At 46.1% G+C, this 27,239-nt stretch overlaps 1 protein-coding gene across 1 annotated transcript; it reads right to left on the reverse strand.

Moving 5' to 3' along the window:
- LOC127576005 (neutrophil collagenase-like) lies at window positions 1-25,439 on the reverse strand. Its single transcript, XM_052026325.1, has 10 exons — window positions 25,322-25,439; window positions 21,597-21,751; window positions 19,909-20,054; window positions 19,608-19,733; window positions 18,458-18,619; window positions 17,263-17,518; window positions 5,699-5,823; window positions 5,119-5,275; window positions 4,939-5,036; window positions 1-3,560 (listed from the first exon to the last, which is right to left on the reverse strand). The coding sequence occupies exons 1-10, from the start codon at window positions 25,415-25,417 to the stop codon at window positions 3,460-3,462; spliced, it is 1,422 nt and encodes a 473-aa protein (XP_051882285.1). The 5' UTR covers window positions 25,418-25,439; the 3' UTR covers window positions 1-3,459.
- Window positions 25,440-27,239: the final 1,800 nt, after the last annotated feature.

The following is a 27,239-nucleotide window of genomic DNA, read 5'->3' on the forward strand; positions in this document are numbered from 1 at the left end:
TGAATCAATTGTACAATTGTACTATGCATTATTTTGAAAATACACATTTTAACTTCCAGCTTTTACAATCTCTGATTTCTTTGGAATACCGACTGGTTGTTGTCAAACAATAATTACAAAAGATCACCTTTCAATATGTTTGTCCAATTATCTAAATTTCAGGCCCACTCTGGGCAGAAAACATATGACTTTACAGGATGTACTAGCAAGAGGCAAAAATGATGTCTATTAGCAAGGACTCAAAAATGTAGATCACCGAGTTTCAATTAAGAGTGAAAAACATTTTCCACCAGCTCCTTTTCTCCAAGTTTCATTCTCAACAAATGAGCATCACTTTCAATTCTTGGTCCAGCAGGAAAAGCGTGGGTCAGAACACCTCCGGGTCCATCCAGTGCACCATCATCACTAAGCACAGGTAGGAAACATTGTGAAGTGCAATTGGCAACTAAGGATGGAAACTTTTAGATCTTGTCTATATGGACATTAGCAAGGCCTTTGACAAGGTGCCACATAGTAGGCTGGTCCAGAAGATGAGAATACATGGGATCCAGGGGGAGATAGCAAATTAGATAAAAACTTGATGGTAGAAGGTGGTAGTGGAGGGTTACTTATCAGGTTGGGAAGTTGGGAAGACCTGCAAGCAGTGGCATGCCACACAGATCAGCGCTGGGTCCTGTGTTGTTCATCATATACAGTAATGATTTGGAAGAGAATTTCGGTGGCATGATTTGTAAGTTTGCAGATGACACCAACAATGGTGGGATGGTAGACAGGGAAGATGGTTGTTTAAGGTTACAGTAGGACCGAGATGAAGGGAGAAAGTGGGCAAGGTTACAGTTGATGGAATTTAACTTAGGCAAGTGCAAAGTGATGCATTTTGTGAAGTTAAAGCAGGCCAGGACCTACATAATGGATGACAGGGCCCTTGGAAGTGTTGTTGAACAGAGGGAACTTGGGGTGTAAATACATAGTTCACTGAAAACTGGAACACAGCTAGAGAGAGTGGTGAAGAAGGCATATGGTATGTTTGCCTTCGTTGGCCAAGGCATTGAGTTTTGAAGCTTGGACATCATGTTACAGTTGTACAAATTGTTGGTTAGGCTACACTTGGAGTATCATGAGCAGTTCTGGCCACCACACAAGAGGAATGCTATGATTATGTGAGAGAGGGTGCAGAAAAGATTCACAGGAATGTTGCCCAGGCATGGAGGGCTTGAGTTATAAAGAGAGATTGGATAGGCTAGGTCTGTTTTCCCCAAAGAGACAGAGGTTGAGGGGTGACCTTATAGAGGCTTATAAAATAAGGAGGAGCATAGGGAGGGGGAATAGTTACAATCTTTTTCTTAGAACTAGAAGGCATAGGTTTAAGGTGAGAGGGGAAAGGTTTAAAAGGGATCTGAGGGACAAGTCTGAGACACAGAGGGTGGTGACTACATGGAACAAGCAGCCAGAGAAGATGGTAGAGATGGTACAATTACAATGTTTAAAAATGTTTGGACAGGTACCTGGATAGGAAAGGTTGAGAGGGATATGGGCCAAATGTAGGCATATGGGAACAGTGTAGATAGGCATCTTGGATGGCATGGACTAGTTCGGCCGAAGGGCCAGTTTCCATGCCTCATAACTCTGATTCCATGAATCTATGGTGAGATCAGGTGGATTGATGTGGCAGTCAGAGGCAGATTATGCTTCTGTGTGATGAATTGCTAGTGCCAGGGTTGTGGGGCAATACGCAGCAAGTCAGACTGTACAACTGGAAAGAGACAAACTGAGCCAAAAATTACAGAAGGATGACTGATAGAAATGGTCAGAAACCTAAAGCTGGAGAATTTAACAGTTAGTTCTGCAGGCTGCAACATGCCCAGACAAAGATGAGGAGTTGTTCCTCAAGCTTGCTTTTGGCCATGTGGTAACAGTGCCACAGGGAGTTAGGTCACAGTGGGAATGGGATGGAGAATTAAAGTTGCAGGCAACTGGAAGTTCAGGATTGCTCATGTAGACTGGATGCAGGTGCCCTGTGTAGTGATCACCTAATCTGTGTTCAGTTTCTCCTGTAATGGTGCACTGCCAGCCTTGTCACTATTGGATGTCTATCTCAGTAGCTAAATGCAGGAAGAAGCAGGGTTTGTTTGTTGGTGCACACTGTGAAGTCTTTGGAAGGTATCTGGGTCACTGGAAATCACTTCTGAAGGCCCAGTCAGGTGACCCAATGTCTGCAGAGTGTGCCTACAGATTGGGAGAAAAGCAACAAACGAGCGCAATGTGTTCCTAGTTCTACCAACACTGTGCCACACTGGCCATAGGTTGCTGCATTTTGCTGCAATTTGTGTTGGGAAGCAGGTTTTACATGTTGGATGTTTGTCAGATTCTGGGAATTTTTTAGCTGCGCTAACATGAAAAGCACAAAAAAGTTCTAATTTCATATCCAATGTGATTTCACCTGGAAATGATCCATACAATCTACTCTGGGTAAAGTCAAATGTGTACCACATAACAACATTAGAACTGGACTCTGCAAGACCCAAATTCTCGGCTATATTTTTTAATCTCATGGTGTAGGAGGCATTAGAGAGGCGATTAGAGAGAGGTGGTGTAAGTAGGCCTTTTTCTGGATGACAAGACTTAATAAGTGGTGTGCCACAGGGGTTGCTGCTGGAGACTCAACTTTTTATAATTTATATAAATAACTTGGATGACGAGACCAAAGATATGGTTGTTAAATTTGCCGAAGATTTGTTGAAGTAAGTTGTGAAGAGGGTGTGAGGCTACATAGAGGTATAAATAGGTTACATGAGTGGGCAAAGATCTGGCAAATGGAGCCTAAAGTGAGAAAATGTAAAGTTGTCCTTTTTGGTAGGAATAATAAAAAAACATATTGTCTGCGCTTGGAGCTGCATTGGGATTTGGGTGGCCTAGTGAATGATGCAGAAAAGACTAGTATGTGAGTACAGCAGGATATGAGGAAAGCTGAAAAAATGTTATTGTTTATTATGAGAGAAAATTGAATAGAAAAATAAGCTGCAGTTAGTTAGGGCATTGATGAGAAGACATTTGGGAGTATTGTACACAGTATATTCCTTGCCAAGGGTTGAAAAGTTCCAGAGGTGGTTGGGAATGTGGTATTGGAGTACAGGCATATCAGGCATGATCACACTGAATGGAGGAAAACTCATGGGGTCAAATGCCCTACCTCTGCTCCTTATTCATACACTTGAATATTCAGTTGTTACCCAGATCAGCTTTAAGGTGCACTTATTGAAAATATGATTATTGAGTTGTTAAAAAAGTCAAAGCAACTGATCAACTTTTTGTTAAAATGTAACTGCTGCATTATGAAAGAGCTAATCATTACACATGCCTTGAATTGTTAATTTTAGCTAATATCAATTTTTAATCTTCTCCCAGCAATATTTTGCACAAAATGCCATGCACAGCAGCGCATCAGCAAAACAAGGTTACTCAGAGGCAGTTCAGCCATCCTCTCAAGCGGAACACACGTCTGAGTCTAAACTTCCGGTCGTATATGTAGAGATTCCTTCTACTTATGAGGTAATAGTTTCCTGTTAACAAAATAAAAATATTTTATCAAAACATGATGTCCACATTTCTGTGCTTGGTTCAACAGATTCAAATTGTAACTCTGGCTGGAGGTCAGAGAACATCTGTGTAAAAGACTGGTATGAGGTTTGCATTGACTCTGATTACCATTTGGCAGTTTAATACCTTGGCTGCACTGACCAATGATTCCAAGAGGCCTGAACCAGGATTGGAAGCATATTGGTAGTTCTTGTAACTTTGTCAAATGGGCCAGTGTAAATTTTGACACTGACATGGGGAGAGAGTTGAGATCTACTGCTGAAGAGAGAGGCACAAGTGGGTGGCATTGATATTGTCTGGACATGAAGCACCATAAACCCTGGAAGACCAGGTAAAATGCTTTTAAAGTTTGGAGTGGTTTCCTTATGTAGTTTGGGTGAGGCAGGAAATCTATGGAGCTTTTTTCTCTTCCTGGAATTCATTCTCACTTCTTCACCCCTACTGTGGCCAGGGATCAAATTTCCAACAGGATTGGAAAGGTATGCGCTCACATAGCATAGTTGCTTCAGAAGTATATAGATATTAGAGTGGTCGTGTGCCAGGTGGTGTTGAATTTTGGTTGTCTCACTATGAGAAGGATATGGAGACAATGGAGATGTAATAGATTTACAAGAGGGATGAGGGACTACAGTTCACCCAGAAATGATTATGACTAATTTATGCTGGGTCATTGATTTTGGATTAGTGAATAAAAATGTATTGTGTGGTCCAATCTATTCACTCCTCAGAAAATTGAAATCAAAGTGAATTGGATTCTCACAATTTCAGTATTGAACATCATCCATTCCCAGCCAGAGGCTGAGGTTAATGCTGTCCCCTGTGTCTCTGGTATTTGATATTTTTTAAGTGTTTGTTGTTTCTTTTAACCCTTTGAAGTACAAAATAAAAATCAGAGACGGACCTTGAATCCTGAGGGCTTGGAAAGCCTGGAAAAATAGACAAATCTCACGGCTAAGTGCTCGGTGGTCCCCACTATTCTAAAGAAACAAATTCAAGAGGACAAGAGGGAAAATGGGTGACACAATGGAGCTGATTTTGTGAGGCCCCTCTGCTGGGATAGATTCTTGATTCAATGAAGCAAGGGGTGAGGAGATGCTGATTTCTGCCTTCTCTGAACGTGAATAGAACTGATCCATGTTCTCCTGGAAAAGGTTTTTGTGCCAGAAACTACCATGATATTGTTAATTCTAGAAAATTGATTCAAGTGAAAACTTGTCAATTAAAGATGTTACCTCAAATCTCACTATAGCATCTTAGCTGCATCTCCACATGATTTTTTAAAAATATTGTACTCAAGTTATGAAGCTACTGATTATTTTTCCCTACAAATTGTACAATTACCTCGATATTTAACAGCAGCATCCACATTGTCATTTTGTCTAAAGACCTGTCTCAGTGGGACTGGAGATCCTCTTATCATTCCTACGCCAATCCTGTACCTAAAGTGGAAAGTGATAGAATGTTATTGGGCAAAGACATGAGAACAATAGCAGCAGAAAGTAGGTCAAAGAAAGCACAAACCTCCAGAGCTGATTGCCCACAAAGAACAGTATTGTTCTGCGATTTATACGCATTGCAGCATCAATTTTCTGAACACTGTTTGCAAAACCAAAGTTTCTGATGGGCTTTGGGTACCCCGAATCTAAAACATTCCTTTCAACGCGCCAGTATTGTGATCCTGCAAGGTAAGGAGGACATTATCTGTAAAAAATATACTCAAAATGGTTGTTCCATCCTATCACTCAGTTTCATGTTACAACAATATCATGACGTGTGTGACAGTGATACTTGCACACTTGGATTGATTATCTTCCCGTGATTGACCTACAAATACTTGTAATAATAATTAGACTATGAAAAATGTTGCAGGCACTAAGGTCAGAAGACTATTTTGATTTCTGTGTACGACAGAAAATGTACTGATGCCGATGCTAATTCCGGCTTCTTGTATATTTTCTACTGATTTATGATGAGGCCTATTAATAAATAAGAAATCTCTATATAAAATCCAATTCTTGTATGATAATAGATTGTAGAAAATCAATTGTTAAAAATACTGCAATAGGCACATTACTAAAAAAATAAATAAGCACCGTGTTACCTTGAAAAAGATAGGTTTTCCAATTTCTCCATCTGATTGCAAAGGCAGCATCAACATTTGATGGGCCACCTGGCCAAATGTCTTGAACTCGGCTTATGCGTGGAGATCGTGAACTCTTCGTGAACCTGTACAACAATAAACAAAATTGCATCAGTGGCTATCCGGGCAACTAAGTTGATGAGGTGATTTCCTGCACTTGTTGATGGCTAGAAGCCTCAAACTATTGGTGTATGCACAGATATGAAACTATTACACTTTGATTTACTTTTATTGCCAAGATTTCCTGTCACTTTGATGATATGCAAGGCAGTGAATCTCATAACCTAGGTTTTAAGATGGCACACTTTAATTTTTATTGCTGATTCATCTGAAATTGGCCAAAACAGTTGAGGAACTTCAAAGCCAAATTAAAAGCTGAACTAATCAATCTGTAAGGACTCCAGTACAAGTTAGTGGTTAGCACAATGCTTTACAGCGCCAGCGACCCGGGTTCAAATTTAGCCACTGTGTGTAAGGAGTTTGTACGTTCTCCCCGTGTCTGTGTGGGTTTCCTTCGGGTGCTCCGGTTTCCTCCCACATTCCAAAGACGTACGGGTTAGGAAGTTATGGGCATGCTAAATTGGCGCCGTAAGCGTGGCGACACTTGCGGGCTGCCCCCCAAAATCACTATGCAAAAGATGTATTTCACTGTGGGTTTCGATGTACATGTGACTAATAAAGATCTTATCTTTATCTTATCTGACTGACCGTAATTCACGTCGAAGTATTCGTCAAAGTAACCAAAGGCATGTGCAGCATGTTCCTGGAATCATTAAGCACATTAAAGATACACGCATTGTGTGTGAGTGTGTGTGTATGTCAGTTTGTCCATGTGGATGTGTGAATGAAAACCTGAAATTTAAATTACAGTGGTTGTTTCTAATGTACAGATTTGTGGTTACCAAGGAGCCTTTCAAAAGCAAATTATGTTCTTTCTCTGCAGTTGGTGATAAAAATGCTGTACAAAAATTTAATTACTAAACACATATTCAGTTTATTAAGATTCAGACCAATGTGCATTTGTGTAGCTAATAACTGGTTCTGCATAGATATTACAAATCATTTTCAGTGATTAAAAGTCAAGTTACTCATAAGTGGCAACTAAAGTAGCATTAATAAAACCACACCATCTCATTCTTGTAAATATATCAATGAATACATTGAATTGTAGCGATTGCTACCGTGGAATAAAACAAGACTCACTCGGAGGATTGCCAAACAGAACTGGTTTATTTTCCCGCCTTGCGCGGGCCCTTTAAGGGAGAAAACTCCCGCCCAAAAAACCGGCAATGACGTAAGTCCTACGTCATCAGGACTTTCCCGCGCGCGGGTTCTCCCCGTCGCTCAGAAAGATGAGGCCCGCCGCCATCTTGGGCCTCGTCGCTCCGACGCCGTGCGACCCGACTGCCGAGCCGGTTCGCCCGACTAGACGGTGAGTCGCCACGCAACCCCCCCCAGAACCGGCGTGACAGTCCCCAAGGTCTGTGGGCTGTGCCAGCTGCGGCTTAGGGGGGCGGCCTCTGCGTCGCGGCGTGGCAACCTCGACAGGCTGTTGCAGATCCAAATGGGCCGGTTTGAGGCGGTCCGCCATGAAAACCTCTTCCCTGCCTCCAATGTCCAAAATAAAAGTGGATCCGTTATTCCGTATGACTCGGAACGGTCCCTCATATGGTCATTGCAATGGCGCCCGAGGTGTGCCCCTGCGAACGAAAACAAACTTACAGTCCCGTAGTTCCTTGGGCTGGCAGGATGGGGCTTGACCGTGCCATGAGGTGGGAATCGGGGCCAAGGCGCCAAGCTTCTCGCGCAGTCTTTGTAGGACTGCTGGGGGTTGTTCCCCTTGGTCCCAAAGGGCAGGTATGAAATCCCCGGGGACAACTAGTGGCACCCCGTATACAAGCTCAGCTGACGAAGTGCGGAGGTCTTCTTTGGGGGCAGTGCGTATGCCGAGCAGGACCCAAGGCAGCTCGTCAACCCAGTTAGGACCCTTCAGGCGGGCCATCAAGGCCGATTTTAGATGGTGGTGAAAACGTTCCACCAACCCGTTTGATTGAGGATGGTAGGCCGTGGTGGTGTGCAGCTGCGTCCCTAGCAGGTTCGCTAATGCAGCCCAGAGACTGGAAGTGAATTGGGTGCCTCTGTCTGAAGTGATGTGGGCCGGAACGCCAAAACGTGAGACCCAAGTTGTGAGCAGCGCTCGGGCGCAGGAATCAGTTGTGATGTCAGTCAGGGGGGTTGCCTCAGGCCACCTTGTGAACCGGTCCACGATAGTAAGGAGGTACCGGGCTCCTCTTGAAACCGGCAGAGGGCCCACGAGGTCGACGTGTATGTGGTCGAACCTCCTACGGGTAGGCTCGAACTGCTGTGGTGGGACCTTGGTGTGTCGCTGGATTTTTGACGTCTGGCAGTGCGGACAAGTCCTGGCCCACTCACTGACCTGTTTGCGCAGGCCATGCCAGACAAACTTGCTGGCGACCAGTCGGACAGTAGATCTGATGGACGGGTGCGCCAACCCATGTACCGAGTCAAAAACGCGTCTCCGCCAGGCTGCAGGGACTATAGGGCGGGGCTGACCAGTCGCAACGTCGCAAAGTAGGGTCCGCTGACCTGGACCAACCAAGAAATCTCGGAGCTGTAGACCCGAGACTGCAGTTCTGTAGCTGGGCAGTTCGTTGTCGGCTTGCTGTGCGTCAGCCAGGGCCGTGTAGTCGACACCCAAGGATAGGTTGTGGATGGTTGGTCTGGAAAGTGCATCAGCAACAACATTATCCTTTCCAGAGACATGTTGCATGTCAGTTGTGAACTCGGAAATGTAGGATAATTGTCTCTGCTGACGAGCTGACCAGGGATCGGAGACTTTGGAGAAGGCAAAGGACAGAGGCTTATGATCGGTGAAAGGCCTGCCTTCTAGAAAGTATTGGAAATGCCGGACCGCCAAATACAGCGCTAGAAGTTCCCGATCAAAAGCGCTGTACTTCAGTTCGGGCGGTCTAAGGTGCTTGCTGAAAAATGCCAAGGGTTGCCAGCGGCCTTCGAGTAGCTGTTCCAGTACCCCACCCACCGCGGTGTTGGACGCGTCTACCGTGAGGGCAGTCGGGACGTCAGTCCTGGGGTGTACCAGCATCGTGGCGTCTGTCAGGGCGTCTTTGGCCTTAACGAAAGCAGCCGCAGCCTCGTCAGTCCAGGTGATGTCCTTGCCCTTACCAGCCAGCAGCGAGAACAGAGGGCGCATGATATGGGCTGCTGCAGGGATGAAACAATGGTAAAAGTTGACCATCCCAAGGAATTCCTGTAGGCCTTTGACTGTGTCAGGGCGGGCAAAATGGCGGATAGCATCCACCTTGGCAGGTAGGGGTGTTGCCCCGTCGCTGGTGATTTTGTGGCCGAGGAAATCGATAGAGTCAAGTTCGAATTGGCACTTGGACGGGTTGATCGTGAGGCCGAAATCGCGGAGGCGGGAATACAGCTGGCGGAGGTGGGAAAGGTGTTCCTGGCGGTTATGGCTGGCGATCAGTATGTCGTCCAAGTAAATGAACACGAAGTCCAGATCTCGGCCTACCGCGTCCATCAGCCGCTGGAAGGTCTGCGCGGCGTTCTTAAGGCCGAACGGCATCCGAAGGAATTCGAACAGGCCGAATGGGGTGATAATCGCAGTTTTGGGGACGTCATCCGAATGGACTGGGATTTGGTGGTATCCCCTAACGAGGTCCACTTTGGAAAAGATGTGGGCCCCGTGTAAGTTCGCTGCGAAGTCCTGGATGTGAGGGATGGGATAGCGGTCCGGGGTGGTGGCGTCATTCAGCCTGTGGTAGTCGCTGCAGGGCCTCCACCCTCCGGTGGCTTTGGGGACCATGTGCAGGGGGGAGGCCCAGGGGCTGTCTGACCTGCGAACAATCCCCAGCTCCTCCATGTGACGGAACTCTTCCTTTGCCAGGCGGAGCTTGTCTGGAGGTAATCGCCGTGCTCGGGCATGAAGGGGTGGCCCTGTGGTAATGATGTGGTGTCGTACCCCATGTGTGGGCCTAGAATTTGTAAACGAAGGTGCCAAAATCGATGGGAATTTGGCTAGGAGCTTGGCGAAATCGTCGCCAGAAAGGGAAATGGAGTCCAGGCGCGGGGCTGGTGGGCTGATTTCTCCCAGGGGATAGGTCCGGAGAGTGCTAGGGTGAACTAACCGCTTCCTTCGCAGGTCGACTAACAGGTTGTGGGCCCGAAGGAAATCGGCTCCTAGGAGTGGTCGGGCGACGGTGGCAAGGGTAATGGTCCAGGTAAAACGGCTGCCGCCAAAGTGTAATTGAAGGGTACGGGTGCCGAAAGACCGTATCGTTGTACCATTGGCGGCATTGAGTAGAGGACCTGGTGGCCTGTCATGAGTGTCGCGGCCTGTCGGAGGCAAAATACTGACCTCCGCTCCAGTATCAACGAGGAAACGCCGTCCAGATTTCTTGTCCTGAACGAAGAGGAGGCTCTGTCGGCAGCCAGCCGCCGTAGCCATCAGCGGCGGCTGGCCCTGGCGTTTCCCTGAAACTTGCAGGGTGGGCGGCATCGACGGGCCTCCGCACCCCACCTCTGATGGTAGAAGCACAGCTGGTCACCCGTGTCATCGTCTGCGTTCCTGGGGCGTGGTTGCTCGGTTGCTGGGGCCGGGCGAGGCGGGCGTTGGGCTCGCGGCCTGGTGATTTGACTGACGGACGAACTGCTCTCGCGCTTGGCCCTCCACAGGACATCTGCCCGGACGGCCACCTCACGGGGGTTGCTGAAGTCGGCGTCAGCTAACAACAAGTGGATGTCATCGGGGAGCTGTTCGAGGAAGGCCTGTTCGAACATCAGGCATGGCTTGTGTCCCTCGGCCAATGCCAGCATCTCATTCATTAGGGCGGATGGGGATCTGTCCCCCAGGCCATCCAGGTGAAGCAGGCGGGCGGCGCGCTCACGACGGGAGAGGCCGAAGGTCCGGATCAAAAGGTCTTTGAAAGCCGGGTACTTATCTTCCTCCGGAGGCAACTGGATGAAGTCTCCAACCTGGGTGGCTGTCTCCTGGTCCAGAGAGCTAACCACATGGTAGTACTTCGTGGAGTCGGAGGTGATCTGCCGAAGGTGGAATTGCGCTTCGGCCTGGTCAAACCAGACGCTGGGCCGAAGTGTCCAAAAGGTGGGCAGCTTGAGGGCCACTGCGTTGGCTGCTGCGCTGTCGTCCATTTCGCAGGTCCAAAAGCCGTTTGGACCGTTGGGGTCACCAATGTAGTGGTTGCTACCGCGGAATAAAACAAGACTCACTCGGAGGATTGCCAAACAGAACTGGTTTATTTTCCCGCCTTGCGCGGGCCCTTTAAGGGAGAAAACTCCCGCCCAAAAAAACCGGCAATGACGCAAGTCCTACGTCATCAGGACTTTCCCGCGCGCGGGTTCTCCCCGTCGCTCGGAAAGACGAGGCCCGCCACCATCTTGGGCCTCGTCGCTCCGACACCGCGCGACCCGACTGCCGAGCTGGTTCGCCCGACTAGACGGTGAGTCACCACAGAATCAACCAAAAATTTAAGACTTGGTTACATTCTAAACTACTGGCTGATTGCATTGGATCTCCCATTGTGCCTTCTGTTATATACCAATGAGTTTGAGTCAAAACTTAGACAAGAAGAGTTATAAAAATTGGCACTGTGGCGACTCACCGTCTAGTCGGGCGAACCGGCTCGGCAGTCGGGTCGCGCGGCATCAGAGCGACGAGGCCCAAGATGGCGGCGGGCCTCGTCTTTCCGAGTGACGGGGAGAACCCGCCCGCGGGAAAGTCCTGATGACATAGGACTTACGTCATTACCGGTTGTTTTGGGCGGGAACATTCTCCCTTAAAGGGCCCGCGCAAGGCGGGAAAATAAACCAGTTCTGTTTGGCAATCCTCCGAGTAGAGTCTTGTTTTATTCCGCGGTAGCAACCGCTACATTGGTGACCCCGATGGTCCAAACGGCTTTTGGACCCGCGAAATGAACGACAGCGCAGCAGCCAACGCAGTGGCCCTCAAGCTGCCCACCTTTTGGACACTTCGGCCCAGCGTCTGGTTTGACCAGGCCAAAGCGCAATTCCACCTTCGGCAGATCACCTCCGACTCCACGAAGTACTACCATGTGGTTAGCTCTCTGGACCAGGAGACAGCCACCCAGGTTGGAGACTTCATCCAGTCGCCTCCGGAGGAAGATAAGTACCCGGCTTTCAAAGACCTTTTGATCTGGACCTTCGGCCTCTCCCGTCGTGAGCGCGCCGCCCGCCTGCTTCATCTGGATGGCCTGGGGGACAGATCCCCATCCGCCCTAATGAATGAGATGCTGGCATTGGCCGAGGGTCACAAGCCATGCCTGATGTTCGAACAGGCCTTCCTCGAACAGCTCCCCAATGACATCCACTTGTTGTTAGCTGACGCTGACTTCGGCAACCCCCGTGAGGTGGCCGCCCGGGCAGATGTTCTGTGGAAGGCCAAGCGCGAGAGCGGTTCGTCCGTCAGTCAAATCACCAGGCCGCGAGCCCAACGCCCGCCTCGCCCGGCCCCAGCAACCGAGCAACCACGCCCCAGGAACGCAGACGATGACACGGGTGACCAGCTGTGCTTCTACCATCAGAGGTGGGGTGCGGAGGCCCGTCGATGCCGCCCACCCTGCAAGTTTCAGGGAAACGCCAGGGCCAGCCGCCGCTGATGGCTATGGCGGCTGGCCGCCGACAGAGCCTCCTATTCGTTCAGGACAAGAAATCTGGACGGCGTTTCCTCGTTGATACTGGAGCGGAGGTCAGTATTTTGCCCCCGACAGGCCGCGACACTCGTGACAGGCCACCAGGTCCTCTACTCAATGCTGCCAATGGTACAACGATACGGTCTTTTGGCACCCGTACCCTTCAATTACACTTTGGCGGCAGCCGTTTTACCTGGACCTTTACCCTTGCCACCGTCGCCCGACCACTCCTAGGAGCCGATTTCCTTCGGGCCCACAACCTGTTAGTCGACCTGCGAAGGAAGCGGTTAGTCCACTCTAGCACTCTTCGGACCTATCCCCTGGGAGAAATCAGCCCACCAGCCCCGCGCCTGGACTCCATTTCCCTTTCTGGCGACGATTTCGCCAAGCTCCTAGCCGAATTCCCATCGATTTTGGCACCTTCGTTTACAAACTCTCGGCCCACACATGGGGTAGGACACCACATCATTACCACAGGGCCACCCCTTCATGCCCGAGCACGACGATTACCTCCAGACAAGCTCCGCCTGGCAAAGGAAGAGTTCTGTCACATGGAGGAGCTGGGGATTGTTCGCAGGTCAGACAGCCGCTGGACCTCCCCCCTGCACATGGTCCCCAAAGCCACCGGAGGGTGGAGGCCCTGCGGCGACTACCACAGGCTGAATGACGCCACCACCCCGGACCGCTATCCCATCCCTCACATCCAGGACTTCGCAGCGAACTTACACGGGGCCCGCATCTTTTCCAAAGTGGACCTCGTTAGGGGATACCACCAAATCCTGGTCCATCCAGATGACGTCCCCAAAACTGCGATTATCACCCCATTCGGCCTGTTCGAATTCCTTCGGATGCCGTTCGGCCTTAAGAACGCCGCGCAGACCTTCCAGCGGCTGATGGACGCGGTAGGCCGAGACCTGGACTTCGTGTTCATTTACTTGGACGACATACTGATCGCCAGCCGTAACCGCCAGGAACACCTTTCCCACCTCCGCCAGCTGTATTCCCGCCTCCGTGATTTCGGCCTCACGATCAACCCGTCCAAGTGCCAATTTGGACTTGACTCTATCAATTTCCTCGGCCACAAAATCACCAGCGACCGGGCAACACCCCTACCCGCCAAGGTGGATGCTATCCGCCATTTTGCCCGCCCCGACACAGTCAAAGGCCTACAGGAATTCCTTGGGATGGTCAACTTTTACCATCGTTTCATCCCTGCAGCAGCCCGTATCATGCGCCCTCTGTTCTCGCTGCTGGCTGGTAAGGGCAAGGACATCACCTGGACTGACGAGGCTGCGGCTGCTTTCGTTAAGGCCAAAGACGCCCTGGCATATGCCACGATGCTGGTATACCCCAGGACTGACGTCCCGACTGCCCTCACGGTAGACGCGTCCAACACCGCGGTGGGTGGGGTACTGGAACAGCTACTCGAAGGCCGCTGGCAACCCTTGGCATTTTTCAGCAAGCACCTTAGACCGCCCGAACTGAAGTACAGCGCTTTTGATCGGGAACTTCTAGCGCTGTATTTGGCGGTCCGGCATTTCCAATACTTTCTAGAAGGCAGGCCTTTCACCGATCATAAGCCTCTGTCCTTTGCCTTCTCCAAAGTCTCCGATCCCTGGTCAGCTCGTCAGCAGAGACATTTATCCTACATTTCCGAGTTCACAACTGACATGCAACATGTCTCTGGAAAGGATAATGTTGTTGCTGATGCACTTTCCAGACCAAGCATCCACAACCTATCCTTGGGTGTCGACTACACGGCCCTAGCTGACGCACAGCAAGCTGACGACGAACTGCCCAGCTACAGAACCGCAGTCTCGGGTCTGCAGCTCCGAGATTTCTTGGTTGGTCCAGGTCAGCGGACCCTACTTTGCGACGTTGCGACTGGTCAGCCCTGCCCTATAGTCTCTGCAGCCTGGCGGAGACGCGTTTTTGACTCGGTACATGGGTTGGCGCACCCGTCCATCAGATCTACTGTCCGCTTGGTCGCCAGAAAGTTTGTCTGGCATGGCCTGCGCAAACAGGTCAGTGAGTGGGCCAGGACTTGTCCGCACTGCCAGACGTCAAAAATCCAGCGACACACCAAGGTCCCACCACAGCAGTTCGAGCCTACCCGTAGGAGGTTCGACCACATACACGTCGACCTCGTGGGCCCTCTGCTGGTTTCAAGAGGAGCCCGGTACCTCCTTACCATCGTGGACCGGTTCACGAGGTGGCCTGAGGCAACCCCCCTGACTGACATCACCACTGATTCCTGCGCCCGGGCGCTGCTCACAACTTGGGTCTCACGTTTTGGCGTTCCAGCCCACATCACTTCAGACAGAGGCACCCAATTCACTTCCAGTCTCTGGGCTGCATTAGCGAACCTGCTAGGGACGCAGCTGCACACCACCACGGCCTACCATCCTCAATCAAATGGGTTGGTGGAACGTTTTCACCGCCATCTGAAATCGGCCTTGATGGCCTGCCTGAAGGGTCCTAACTGGGTTGACGAGCTGCCTTGGGTCCTGCTCGGCATACGCACTGCCCCCAAAGAAGACCTCCGCACTTCGTCAGCTGAGCTTGTATACGGGGTGCCACTAGTTGTCCCCGGGGATTTCATTCCTGCCCTTCGGAACCAAGGGGAACAACTCCCAGCAGTCCTACAAAGACTGCGCGAGAAGCTTGGCGACTTGGCCCTGATTCCCACCTCACGGCACGGTCAAGCCCCATCCTGCCAGCCCAAGGAACTATGGGACTGTAAGTTTGTTTTCGTTCGCAGGGGCACACCTCGGGCGCCATTGCAACGACCATATGAGGGACTGTTCCGAGTCATACGGAATAACGGATCCACTTTTATTTTGGACATTGGAGGCAGGGAAGAGGTTTTCACGGCGGACCGCCTCAAACCAGCCCATTTGGATCTGCAACAGCCTGTCGAGGTTGCCACGCCGTGACGCAGAGGCTGCCCCACTAAGCGGCAGCTGGCACAGCCCACGGACCTTGGGGACTGTCTCGCCGGTTCTGGGGGTGGGGGGGGGGGTTGTGTGGCGACTCACCGTCTAGTCGGGCGAACCGGCTTGGCAGTCGGGTCGCGCGGCGTCGGAGCGACGAGGCCCAAGATGGCGGCAGGCCTCATCTTTCCGAGCGACAGGGAGAACCCGCGCGCGGGAAAGTCCTGATGACGTAGGACTTACGTCATTACTGGTTGTTTTGGGCGGGAACATTCTCCCCTAAAGGGCCCGCGCAAGGCGGGAAAATAAACCAGTTCTGTTTGGCAATCCTCCGAGTAGAGTCTTGTTTTATTCCGCGGTAGCAACCGCTACAGCACAATATTAAATGTGGAAAATCAATTGTGCCCTAAGCAAAAGCTCATTCTTTGTTATAGATATACAAGGATAGTAGAATGGGTGGAGCATTGGCTGATAGGCAGAAAGCAAAGGGTGGGAATTAAGGGATCCTGTTCTGGCTGGCTACCAGTTACCAGTGGTGTTCCGCAGGGGTCGGTGTTGGGGCTGCTTCTTTTTTCACTGTCTATCGATGATTTTGATTATGGAGTAAATGATTTTGTGGCTAAGTTTGCAGATGACACCAAGATAGGTGGAGGAGTAGGGAGTATTGAAGAAACAGGAAGGTTGCAGAGAGACTTAGAGTGAGAGAGACAGGAGACAGGAGACAGGAGAGTGGGCAAAGAAATGGCAGATGAGATTCAATGTTGAGAAATGTGTGGTTGTACACTTTGGAAGAAGGAATAGGCAGGCAGATTATTATCTAGATGGGGAAAAAATTCAAAATTGTGCAGGCTTCCCATAAAGGTTGGATCGGCAGTAAGAAAAGTAAGTGTTGGCATTCATGTCAAGAGGTATAACGTATAAAAGTAAGGATGTGTTGTTGAGGCTCTATGGGGCACTGGTGAGACCTCATTTGGAATACTGTGTGCAGTTTTGGGCCCCTTATCTTAGGAAGGATGTACTGATGTTGGAGAGGATTCAGAGAAGGTTAACGAGGATAATTCCCAGAATGAAAGGGCTTTCATATGATGAGCGATTGTCGGTTCTTCGACCGTACTCACTCGAGTACAGAAAAATGAGACGGGACCTCATAGAAACATTTTGAATGTTGAAAGGACTGGACAGAGTAGATGTGGCAAAGTTGTTTCCCTTGGTGGGTGAGTCCAGGACTAGAGGGCTCAGTCTTAGAATTAGAGGGTACCCAGTTAGAACAGAAAGGAGAAGAAATTTCTTTAGCCAGAGGGTCGTTGATATATGGAATTTGTTGCTCCATACAGCTGTGGAGGTCTGATCATTGGGGTGTTTAAGGAGGAGATTGATAGGTGTCTAATTAGTCAAGGTATCAAGGGATATGGGGAAAAGGGGAAAAGATGGAAATAGTTTAGCTCATCCTGAGGTAGTGGAGCAGACTCGATGGGCTGAATGGCCTACTTCTGCTCCTTTGTCTTGTGATCTTGTGATAATTATGTAGATCAGTATCTTATCGTGTATTTAGATTCACCGTTTCAATATTAAGATACAAATGGATGGAGCCTACACAGTGGAGAATCAGTCCATTTGCCAGCAAGCAGTCTAACAAGGAATCATAAATTGAACTGGGAATGATCCCACTTTTTTGGTGGGACCCAGACAGCAGGAGTCTCCTCTCCTGTCAACACTAATCTCGGGCTTTTGGCCAGCCCAGCGGGCGAAGTATGGGGCCCAGCACCAAAACAGCCTGGACTTTCTGCTCAGGATTAAGATAGCTCATTTCTTAGAACATACCTGTGTACAATGTAAATCTTGTAGATGGCAGTAGTTTTATAAAGTAATTATTTACCCATCTTTGAAGTAAATTACTGTTCTCCCTATCTTCAAAACAGCATCTGCATACAGGTTTGGGTCACAGGTTGGTGGCGTCTGTGTTGGTTGCTTTGTAGTCGTCTGTGTTGGTTGCTTTGTAGTCGTCTGTGTTGGTTGCTTTGTAGTCGTCTGTGTTGGTTGCTTTGTAGTCGTCTGTGTTGAAGATGCTGGGGACTTCTGTGTTGAAGATGCTAGAGGTGTGGTGGATGCTGCTGTGCTGTTAAGAAGAGGCCCTTGATTTAAAGAGATAAGATTGCAAACATGAAAAAGGAAAGGGGGAGTGTTACCATTCTTTGATGGTTCAAGTCATTTGATTTCAACATATATTGTAAAGTTAGTTGATTAGAAATTCATGAAAGTGTGAGAAAACTTTGTGTATTGACATCAAATGTGCTTTGTGTGCACAGTGCAGTTACTGGTTGTCAAACAGCTATTGCATTAGTGACCTGGATCAAATCTTCAGATGTGTGCTGAACACAAAGGATTCAATAAACTTTTTGATATAAATCACCCATGTTCACAAGAAATCAGAGAATTCATAGACTGGTGGATTTTAAAATAGACTATGAATTCAGAAACGAATCGCTCATCATTTGTCATTCAACATGCAAAGCACTCATTTAATATGCTGCCTAAACATGAGTAGGCATTCTATTCAAACAGTAACTCAGACAGAGGAAGAGTTCCAAAGAACTTGTGAAAGAGGTGTGCAAAGAAATACTTGGCATTTCTGTGGGGTTAGTCCTGAAATCCATTGTAATTGAGCTAGGATATTGGTGGAAATTTATGAAAAATGGTATAAACAGCTGTTTAGCTTTGAGCCTAAAAAGTCCCCAGAATCATCTGCTGCAGTTCAGGGAAGAGATAAATAGAACCTTTCTCCAAGGTTCTACCGATCTCTTCCCCAAACTGCAGCAGATGATTCAGAGGGAGTAGGAAACGTACACCAAGGGCCTGTTTGCATGCTGTATAACTCTATCACTTTCTCAGAAGTTTGGTTGATGACACGTTAAGGTGTTTTAAGAGTTGGACAAAGAAGTGGAATGGAGGAAATTCTTGAGGAGGAATTTCAAAAGGTTGAAGCAAGACTCTGATTCCAATGGTGGAGCAAAAGATGGGTGTCCTACCATTGGAATCAGAGCATGTAGTGGTTGTATAGATTTAGGACTTACCGTATAAAGATTGGATGCCGTTAACGTCATCTTGTGGCAAAGTATACCCCTCAGTATTCACATACTTGTAGATGGGAGCCATCACAGAATTAGGGTCCTCGGAGTGGTCAAGTCCCAGTGAATGACCAGCTTCATGTACCGCAACAAGAAACAAGTTGAAGTCTGGAGAAATAAAGTTATAGTGTTGTGCTTAAATCTGTTTGTGAAATGTTATTAAGCAACTTTTCCTGTGACAGTGGTGTAACTGAGGTGTAATTGGAATGTACTCTAGGCAGGTAGGGTTGGGAAAAATCCTCCAAGAATAGTGGAATTGTGGAGTTGAGGCTCATGTTGTTTGGAATCCAGGTAAGATGGTGAAAAATTGCGCCAGTGATGCCAACTGTGTGAGTGCATGCCATATAGATGATTGGGACAGGTTTCTCTGATTAAAAGTACCACAAAAGAGCAGAGGTTTTATTTAGTCTCACAAATGTAACTGAGTTAATGCGGTCCATTATGTTTCAGTCTTGGTGGGCAGATGAGAAAGTGTCACAAATTCAAAAACATTGTTCTTGAACATGGGGAGGGGGAGTGGGAATCTACAGAATAACAATATCATTGGTAGAATGATGCAAAAATCCCATAAGAGGCACCACTATTGTTGTAATTCATTTGCAGCACAGTTTCCTGGGATTTCTGTGTTGGTAAGCAGTTTGACACAGTAAGTATTTTGAGAAGAATGGCTTAAATGGCCGGAAAATTCAAAACTAGTTTGGCGCTAGACAGACAAATCAAAAGTTTGTTTGGTGTCATGTCAAGCAAAGCTGGGTCAGGCTAAGTTATCTGCCCTGACCAGGAAATATGTAATACAAACTAGGCATGTAGAGCTGCATGCTCCAATAAGGTCCAAGTGCTTTCCTTCGTACTCCCGCCAAATTAAGCTCTGCAAGGTGATCTATCACAATTTTCTGTTGGGTGTTGCCAAAGAATAATCCCAAGTTAAACAGCAATACATCACCTTTCAATAAGTTTATCCATTGACCTTGATTTTCAAACCCAGTCTGGGGACAAGCAACCTGCCCAGGGCTTTCGAGGACATCTTAGTTACAACTGAAGGTGATGAAGATCGGTAAGGAATCCAGAAACTCAACTAATATGAGCAAGAATTTACCATCAGAGTTTGTTGTCCAAGTTTCATCCTCATCAAAATGAATATCACCTCCAATCCCTGTTCCAGGGCCAAAAGCATGGGCCAGAACACCACCAGATCCATCAAACGGAGAACTGTCACCGTGATCTAGCAGGAGACATTGAACACACACATCAGTCAAGAATAATTTGTCTGTAAGGATGAAAACAGCACTATGGTCTGACTGTTTGAAATTAATTACAAGTATGGTGTAAATAGAAAGTTGACCAATCAGCAGATGTAAAGACCATATTATTCTTAACATGTTTTTATCCGAACGTACCTCTGGAAGCAAAAGTAATTTCAATGTCTGCTGTGGATGTTGTCTGCGTGAATGTCAAAGGAGTAACGCGGGCCCAGGTGTTGAGAGCATTCGCTATAATGTTGTTCACTTCACTGTCTGTTAAGTCTGGTGTGTGTTGTCTTATCCTATGAGAGACAAAGTTAATTATTCTAATAACGTAACTGATTATTGCAATGATTGTACATATTTGTATGTGAAATCAATATCTGCCCTTCAGTAAGCACCTCTTCTACAGTGGCGAAGGTTCACACCCATTCAAAGAGTTCAGATGGTGACAGGATATACAGAAGATGAGGAGCACAAGAAATGGCATGGGCATCCTCATTAATCAGCTGAAAGTATCTATAGTTCTGTGTTATAATTCACTGTTTGCTGTGCTTTCTATCACCTGTTTCCTCATAGAATGGAATGTTCCGTGCAGAAATACACTACCGCTGTTTCCAGACAGAAGAAGATCACCCAGGATGCTATCCCTTAACCTCCACTGAACTAGCAACTCTGAATTCTATTAAGGTTATTATCATTATTGTTTTTTCTTAAAGTGGAAATATGACCATTTGTCCTGGCAGAGTCTCTTTGGGGTTGTCAGGGAAGTACACATAATTTAATCTTTATCTTAACAAGTATTAGTATTTGCCTTCAGTGATTCCAGAGTTCGCACAAACTCTTGGATTACAGCCTGGTCAGTGGATATTCTAAGATAACCAACTATAGTGAGTATCTGTATAAAAAAAAGATGCCCTATGATTAATGCTTTGTAATATTGGCACTGATCTAGAACATTGGATTCAGCAACATTTTTTCACCTCCACACAATGGTTTGCTATAACACTCAAAGAATAAGTCCTCCTGTTTTCTCCATATTTCTCATTTGTGATGAATTTAAATCAGGTTGAGCTTGTCCCTTAATGATCTGAGTTTGCAGTAACAAAATTCCTTCAAGTGTGTTAAAACTACTGTACTCCTTGTTCATGGTTCCTTTAGTGAAGAATGACACAAGTCAGGGGCAAAGATGTTGTATCGTGACATGATATTTTGTATATTGCTGTTGGCAGTATTGATGACTGGAAAGGAGTTTCTATTGCTGAAAGTTGAATTGAAAGCTACTTGAAATATAGCTGATAAAATACATTTACAAAATTTACATCTGTGTACTTTAAGATTCCTGAAAGCATACAACAACCAAAAGACACGACCAAGCCTTATAACTGCTGGAATTATATTAAAACCTACCATTAATTGATACAAACACTGTCATTGACTCCCAGAAATCTAAAACTTGTTTTGAAATACCTCTTCAGATAGAAGTGATATATCTCCAAATCTAGTGCTAAATATGGGGTAAAGATTGAGTTTCTACTGCGGTTCTTCCAATCATCCAGCATTGTGTTAGTGGAAACCTTTAGAACATAAAGAGATTCAGCCAGTTAAAGTGTTTCTTTGGAATTTCTAGGTAATTGGGAGAACAGCATGGAAATTTATGGCATATCCTTTTAATATACAAAGTAAACCCAAGTAAACTTTCCAAGCATACTGTGCTATAGCGCCTTAACCTGGTTTCCTTCATAGGATCACAGGCTTGATGCACTTGGCACTGAGAATGATCATTGAAGAATCGACCATTGTTACTGAATGAATTGGAGATTTCAAGTAACCAAGAACTATACCTGTAGGTGAGATCAGTGTTTGGAAATTTTGCACGTCCTGGAAGTATTGCGAAATCTCTGGGGTCCGTTACACCACATCGAGGAAGGTTATTTGCATCCACTGATTTATTGATCAGGTTTTCCGGTACTTTAATAGAAGAAGCCTTCCATATTTCCTAGATGCAAGAAAAAGGTTTATTTTCAAGTGATAATATTTTATTTTTTGTCTTGGGGAGAAAGATGCATTTTGGGTTCATTAGTGAAAACAAATGAAACCAGAAGGCAAAAGTTGACAAAAACACACAGCTTTGAAAAATGGGATTTTTGAAGCTATTAATTGTTAGCAATTATTAATTATGAAAAACGCATTTTCCTAATTGACTTTGAAGAGAAGCTTCTTCTAAACTCTTAGTTTTCCAGATAAATACTATCACTAATTTTAAAGGGTTTCTGCAAAGTGAAAGAGTTTAGAATCAGCTTTGCAGCAGTTTATTTTGAAGCCTTCTCACAGAAAAACTAATTGGGGCATGTTGTGCATAAGGCTACCTTGAGGATACATGGTATGACTTTTGATACATTCTGGTGCCAGATACTGCTGCTAGTTAAGAGGTTACTGACTTCAGTAAAAGAAATTCTGTAGATAGCTCTGCCTTTTCATGTGCCCATGCAAGCAGCTGCAGAAAAATGTCAAGTTTAGATGTTGCCACTTGCAGAGCAAGTACTTTTCCCCGGGGAGAACAGTGATGTTGGCAGGGAGTGGACTTGGCAGTGATGCTGGAGAACGCGAGACACTTGTGGTCACAAGTATCGCTTCTCTTTATGAAACAAGTGTGAATGTTCCTGAGGGTGAACAATATCCTTCAGCTGTTGTGAAGTGAATGTCGTAGAGGATTATATGAATTATTTGACCTTGAACGTATGCCCAATGCAATGGCACTGAACGAAACCAAAACTGCAATAAAGCAAGACATTGTTCTCTCATTGTGTGTGACAAAAGTGGAAATATATGAAGGAAGCCACATCCTCCCAGAATATCACATGCACACCGTAAACTTTGTGCGATGTTTGTGATGACCTTGGGTTTGTACCGACTTCATGCTACATTGTCATCCTGCAGTCACTAAGGAACACGTTGTGGACATTGCTGAAAAAGCCAAAAAGAAATTGTGAAAACTAAATAATGAAAGTTATTGTCATAAATGGATCTAAGTTTACATCAATAATCTCAAAGCAAGGCACTCTTTAAAGCAAGACACCATCTACTGTCATTTGATCTGAAGTGAAGATTTTAAAGATTACAGAAGAAGCAAAGGGACCCCAGTTGATGTATGATTAAACAGCACGACATCCAGTAATTGAAAAATATTATACGAGTAGAAACCTTCCTCTCATCATTTTATATATTCCTGTCAGGTTGCCTGTCAGCTTCCGACAAGTGAGAGAAAACAATCTATGTTTGTCCAAGCTCTCCATATAGCTAACACACTCCAATGCATGCATTCTCCTGGTGAACCTCTTCTACACCATCTCCAAAGCCTCCATATCCTTTCTTGAGTGAGGTGACCAGAACTGCAGAAAATATTCCAAATGTGGCCCAGCCAAAGTTTTAATACAACTGCACCGTGACTTCCTGACTTCTGAATGCCCTGACCAATAAAGGCAAGCATGCCGTATGCCTTCTTTACTACCCTATCCACTTGTGTTGCCAATTTCAGTGAGCTATGGACATGAACCCCAGGATCCCTCTATACATCAATGCTCCTGAGGGTCCTGCCATTTACTGTATACTTTCCTCTTACATTTGTCCTTCCAAATTTCATCACCTCACACTTGTCTGGATTAAACTCCATCTGTCAATTCTCTGCCCAAACTTCCTCCTCGTCTATATCTTGCTGTACCCTTCGACAACCTTGCCCACTATTCACAATTTTTGTGTTGACTGCAAACTTACCAATCAGGCCACCTAAAATTTCATGCAAGTCATGAGTACATGTCACAAACAAGAGAGATCCCAGCACTGATCCTCACAGAACACCTCTGATCACAGACCTCTCATCAGAAAACACCACTCCACCACTATCCTCTGTTTATGACCAAGCCAATTTTGTATCCAATTTACCATCTGACTTTTGATCCCATGTGCCTTAACGTTCTGGACCAGCCTTCCGTGAGCTGCTTTACTGAAAGCAAGTAGACAATGTCAACAGCCCTACTTTTCCAAATGCGAGTAAATTTTGTTCCTAAGAATCTTTTTCAATAATTTCCCTACCATTGATGCATGGCTCAATGGCCAATAATTTCCTGGATTATCCCTGCTGCCCTTCTTCAACAAAGGAACAACATTGGCTAATCTCCAGTTCTCTGGGACTTTGGCTTTGGCTAAAGAGGATAAAAAGACCTCTTTTAAGGCCCCAGCAATCTTGTCCCTTGCCTTTTCCAGTGTCCTGGAATAGTTTCCATTAGGCCCTGGGGACTCAATGTTTTTCTAGATACTCAACACCTCTTCATTTATATAAGCAGACCCTAAAATGTCAACATGTCCCTTCAAGGTCTCATCATCATCCATGGTGAAGACTGATGTGCAGTACTCATTTAGGACTTCACCCACTTCCTCTGAATCCACGCGTGAATTCCCTCCTTTGTCCTTGAGTGGACCTACCCTTTCCCTAGCTATCCTTTTGCTCCTGATATATATACTGTATAAAATCCTTGGGATTCTCTTTAATCCTACTTGCCAAGGAAATTGCATGCCCCTTTTAGCCCTCCTAATTCCCTGCTAAGTTCTTTCTTGCTTCCTTTATAGTCCTCAAGCGCCTTATCAGATTTCAACTACCGAAACCTTAAATATGCTTCCTTCTTTTTGACCAAACTTACAATAACTCTTTTCACCCAAGTTTCTTGAACCTTGCTGTCTTCAGCTCTTAACCTCACAGGAATGTGTTGGTCTTGAACTCTAACCAGCTGCTCCCAATCTACCTTCCCCAGTTCCTGCTTAATACTGTTGTGATGGGCCTTCCCCCACCTTAGCACTTGCACCCAAGGACCTGTTTTGTTCTTCTCCATAACTCCCTTAAAACTTAAGGAATTATGATCACTCTTCTCAAAACACTCCCCCACTGAAACTTCAATCACCTGGCCAGGCTCATTCCACAGGACACAGTTTTGTACAGCCTCTCTGATGGTTGGATTATCAGCATATAGCTTGAAGAAACCCTCCTGGATGCATCTAACCAATTCTGCCCCATCTCCGCCTTTGGCACTGAGGGAGTCCCAATCATTATGGGGGATGTTAAAATCATCCACTACATCAAGCCTATTGTTTTTTCACCTTTCCATCATTTACCTACATATCTGTTCCTCTACCTGCCACTGGCTCTTGGGAGCTCATAGTATAACCCCATCATAATTATTGCACCTTTATGATTCCTGAGTTCTACCCATATGGCTTCACTGGATGAGCCCTCCAAGATGTCCTCTCAATGTACAGCTGTGACATTCTCCCATAAGAGTTATGCAAGTCCCCCACCTCTTTTACATCCCTCTCTATCACGTCTCAAACATCTGTACCCTGGAACTTTGAACTGCCAGTCCTGCCCTTCTCTCAACCATGTATCGGTAGTGGCTGCAACATCATAGTTCTATGTAGTAGTCCAGGTTCTCAGCTCATCGATTCAAATATCTAATGAAATACCCAATTAGAATTCCTTCTTTCATGATAAGTTGCTTCATCTGAATCCTTTACATACCTTGACAGGTGTTGTAAGTTTCTCCTTCAAACCTGAAGAAAAGGACAGTAGGCCCAGTGTGACAGCATTGGCAAGATAAAAGTATGCTGCCTTCATGTTGCTTGCTTACTGTGTGGCAAATGGTCTGAAACTGCCAACCATATGTGATGCTGATCTTTATAGAGAGCTTCTGCATCAATTAGTCTAATGACTTTGACCAGTAATTGAATAATTACAACTGAGATATGAGATAAGTATTTGCTTGCTCATTCTTGCTAAACTTAACTTTGGTAATATCTTTATGACTAAGGAAAAAACACAGATGATGCAAAGTGGAAGAATGTAAAGAAAGATGCTATTTTATGTTGCAAAAGACTCGAGGTAAAGATGGCTAATTTAGAAGTAGTTGCGGGTGGAAGGATAATTTATGTGTAATGTTTTTGAATCCCCTGCAGTGATTGTATTTTGCACCCCTGGATTCAATATGTTTTCATTGTAATTAGATGAAAATTTTCAGATTTTATCCTCTCTGATACCAAAGAGATTCACACCCAAAAACAGACCCCCTGACGCACAGTTACATGCCCACTAACGAATCATTAAGGCAAATAACAAATAAAACATGCATTTATATAATAGAGTTTATAGATTAAAAGTAGAAAAAGAGATAGAGGTATTGGAGAAATTGAGATTCCAAGCTGTCAAGGGCAAGGCTTACATATTCTGGAGACGTGGCTGACCAGTGACCAGGACCATGTGCTCGATATTCTAGGTTTTACACTGTTATAAAAGAACAGGCTAAAGGGGAAAGAAGATGGGGTAGCATTGTTAATCAAGGAAGGTACAGTACTGAATTATGATATAAGGGAGTGGATAATGATGGGAAATTGGTTTGGATTGAAATCATGAATAACAGGAGAAGGAAGGCACAGGTGCAAGTAGTCAATAGACCCCTGAAGTATGACATCTCAATAGGTCAGAGCATAAATTGGAAAATATGAGAAGCACGACTGAAGGGAACTGCAATTATCATGAGAGTATTTAATCTACATACTGATTGCAAGAAGCAAACTGGCAAAGGTATTGTCGAAGAAGAGTTTGTGGAATGTATCAGGAATTCCTTTTTAGAGCAGTACATTCTGGAGTTAGATTGGTCTTATGCAATGAAGAAGGATTAATAAAGAATCTTATGGTCAGAGAGAGAATTCCAAAGGCAGTTCGAGGATGAACACAATAAATCTGTAACAGGTGTCTTCAATTTAAATCAGGGCAATTATTATGGTAGGAGGAAGGTGTTGTCTAGTAGGAGGGAGGAGGGAGGTTAGTTTCAATAACATGATAGAACTTACAAACATCCCAACTACAGGGAAAAAAAACTCAGGCGGCAAAAGGCAGACAAGTTGCTAGGACTGCCCATGAAGGTTTTGAAGGAAGTGACTGCAGGGATAGTGGACCCATTGGTTGAAAATTTTCATAGCTTGCTGAACTCCGGGAGGGTACTAGAAGACTGGGTGATGGTGAGGTCCCACCTGGAATACTGCACACAGTTCTGGTCCCCTTACCACAAAAAGAGATTGAAGGCAGTCCAAAGCAGATTCACCAGGCTAATTCCTGGGATAATCTCCTTCCAAGAAAGACTGAATAATTTGGGCCTGTATTGCTTGGAGTTTAGAAATATCAGGGAGGCCCTTACTCAAACATATTAGATCCTAAGGAGGATCGACAGGGTAGATGTGATGTTTTCACAAGTGGGAGAGTCTCGAATCAGGGGGCATAACTACAAGATAAGGTGCAGGTCATCTAAAACTGAGTTACATAGAAATTTCTTCTCACAGAGGGTGGTGAATCTATGGAATTTTCTACCCCGGTGAAAGCTGAATCATTCGAAGTAATTAAAGTACAGGTGGATAAGCATAAGAAATAGAGGAGTATGAGGAAA

This window comes from Pristis pectinata, chromosome 11 (assembly GCF_009764475.1).
Source record: "Pristis pectinata isolate sPriPec2 chromosome 11, sPriPec2.1.pri, whole genome shotgun sequence".
Classification (NCBI taxonomy): domain Eukaryota; kingdom Metazoa; phylum Chordata; class Chondrichthyes; order Rhinopristiformes; family Pristidae; genus Pristis; species Pristis pectinata.

Excerpts from the sequence above, each read along its gene's own strand:
- LOC127576005 (XM_052026325.1), bottom strand. The coding sequence starts at position 25,417 with ATGAAGGCAGCATACTTTTATCTTGCCAATGCTGTCACACTGGGCCTA. Across the intron at positions 20,055-21,596 it reads AACACTGATCTCACCTACAG|GATAAGACAACACACACCAG; the intron begins GTATAGTTCTTG and ends TGTCTCTCATAG. Across the intron at positions 19,734-19,908 it reads AATTACTTTTGCTTCCAGAG|ATCACGGTGACAGTTCTCCG; the intron begins GTACGTTCGGAT and ends GTCTCCTGCTAG.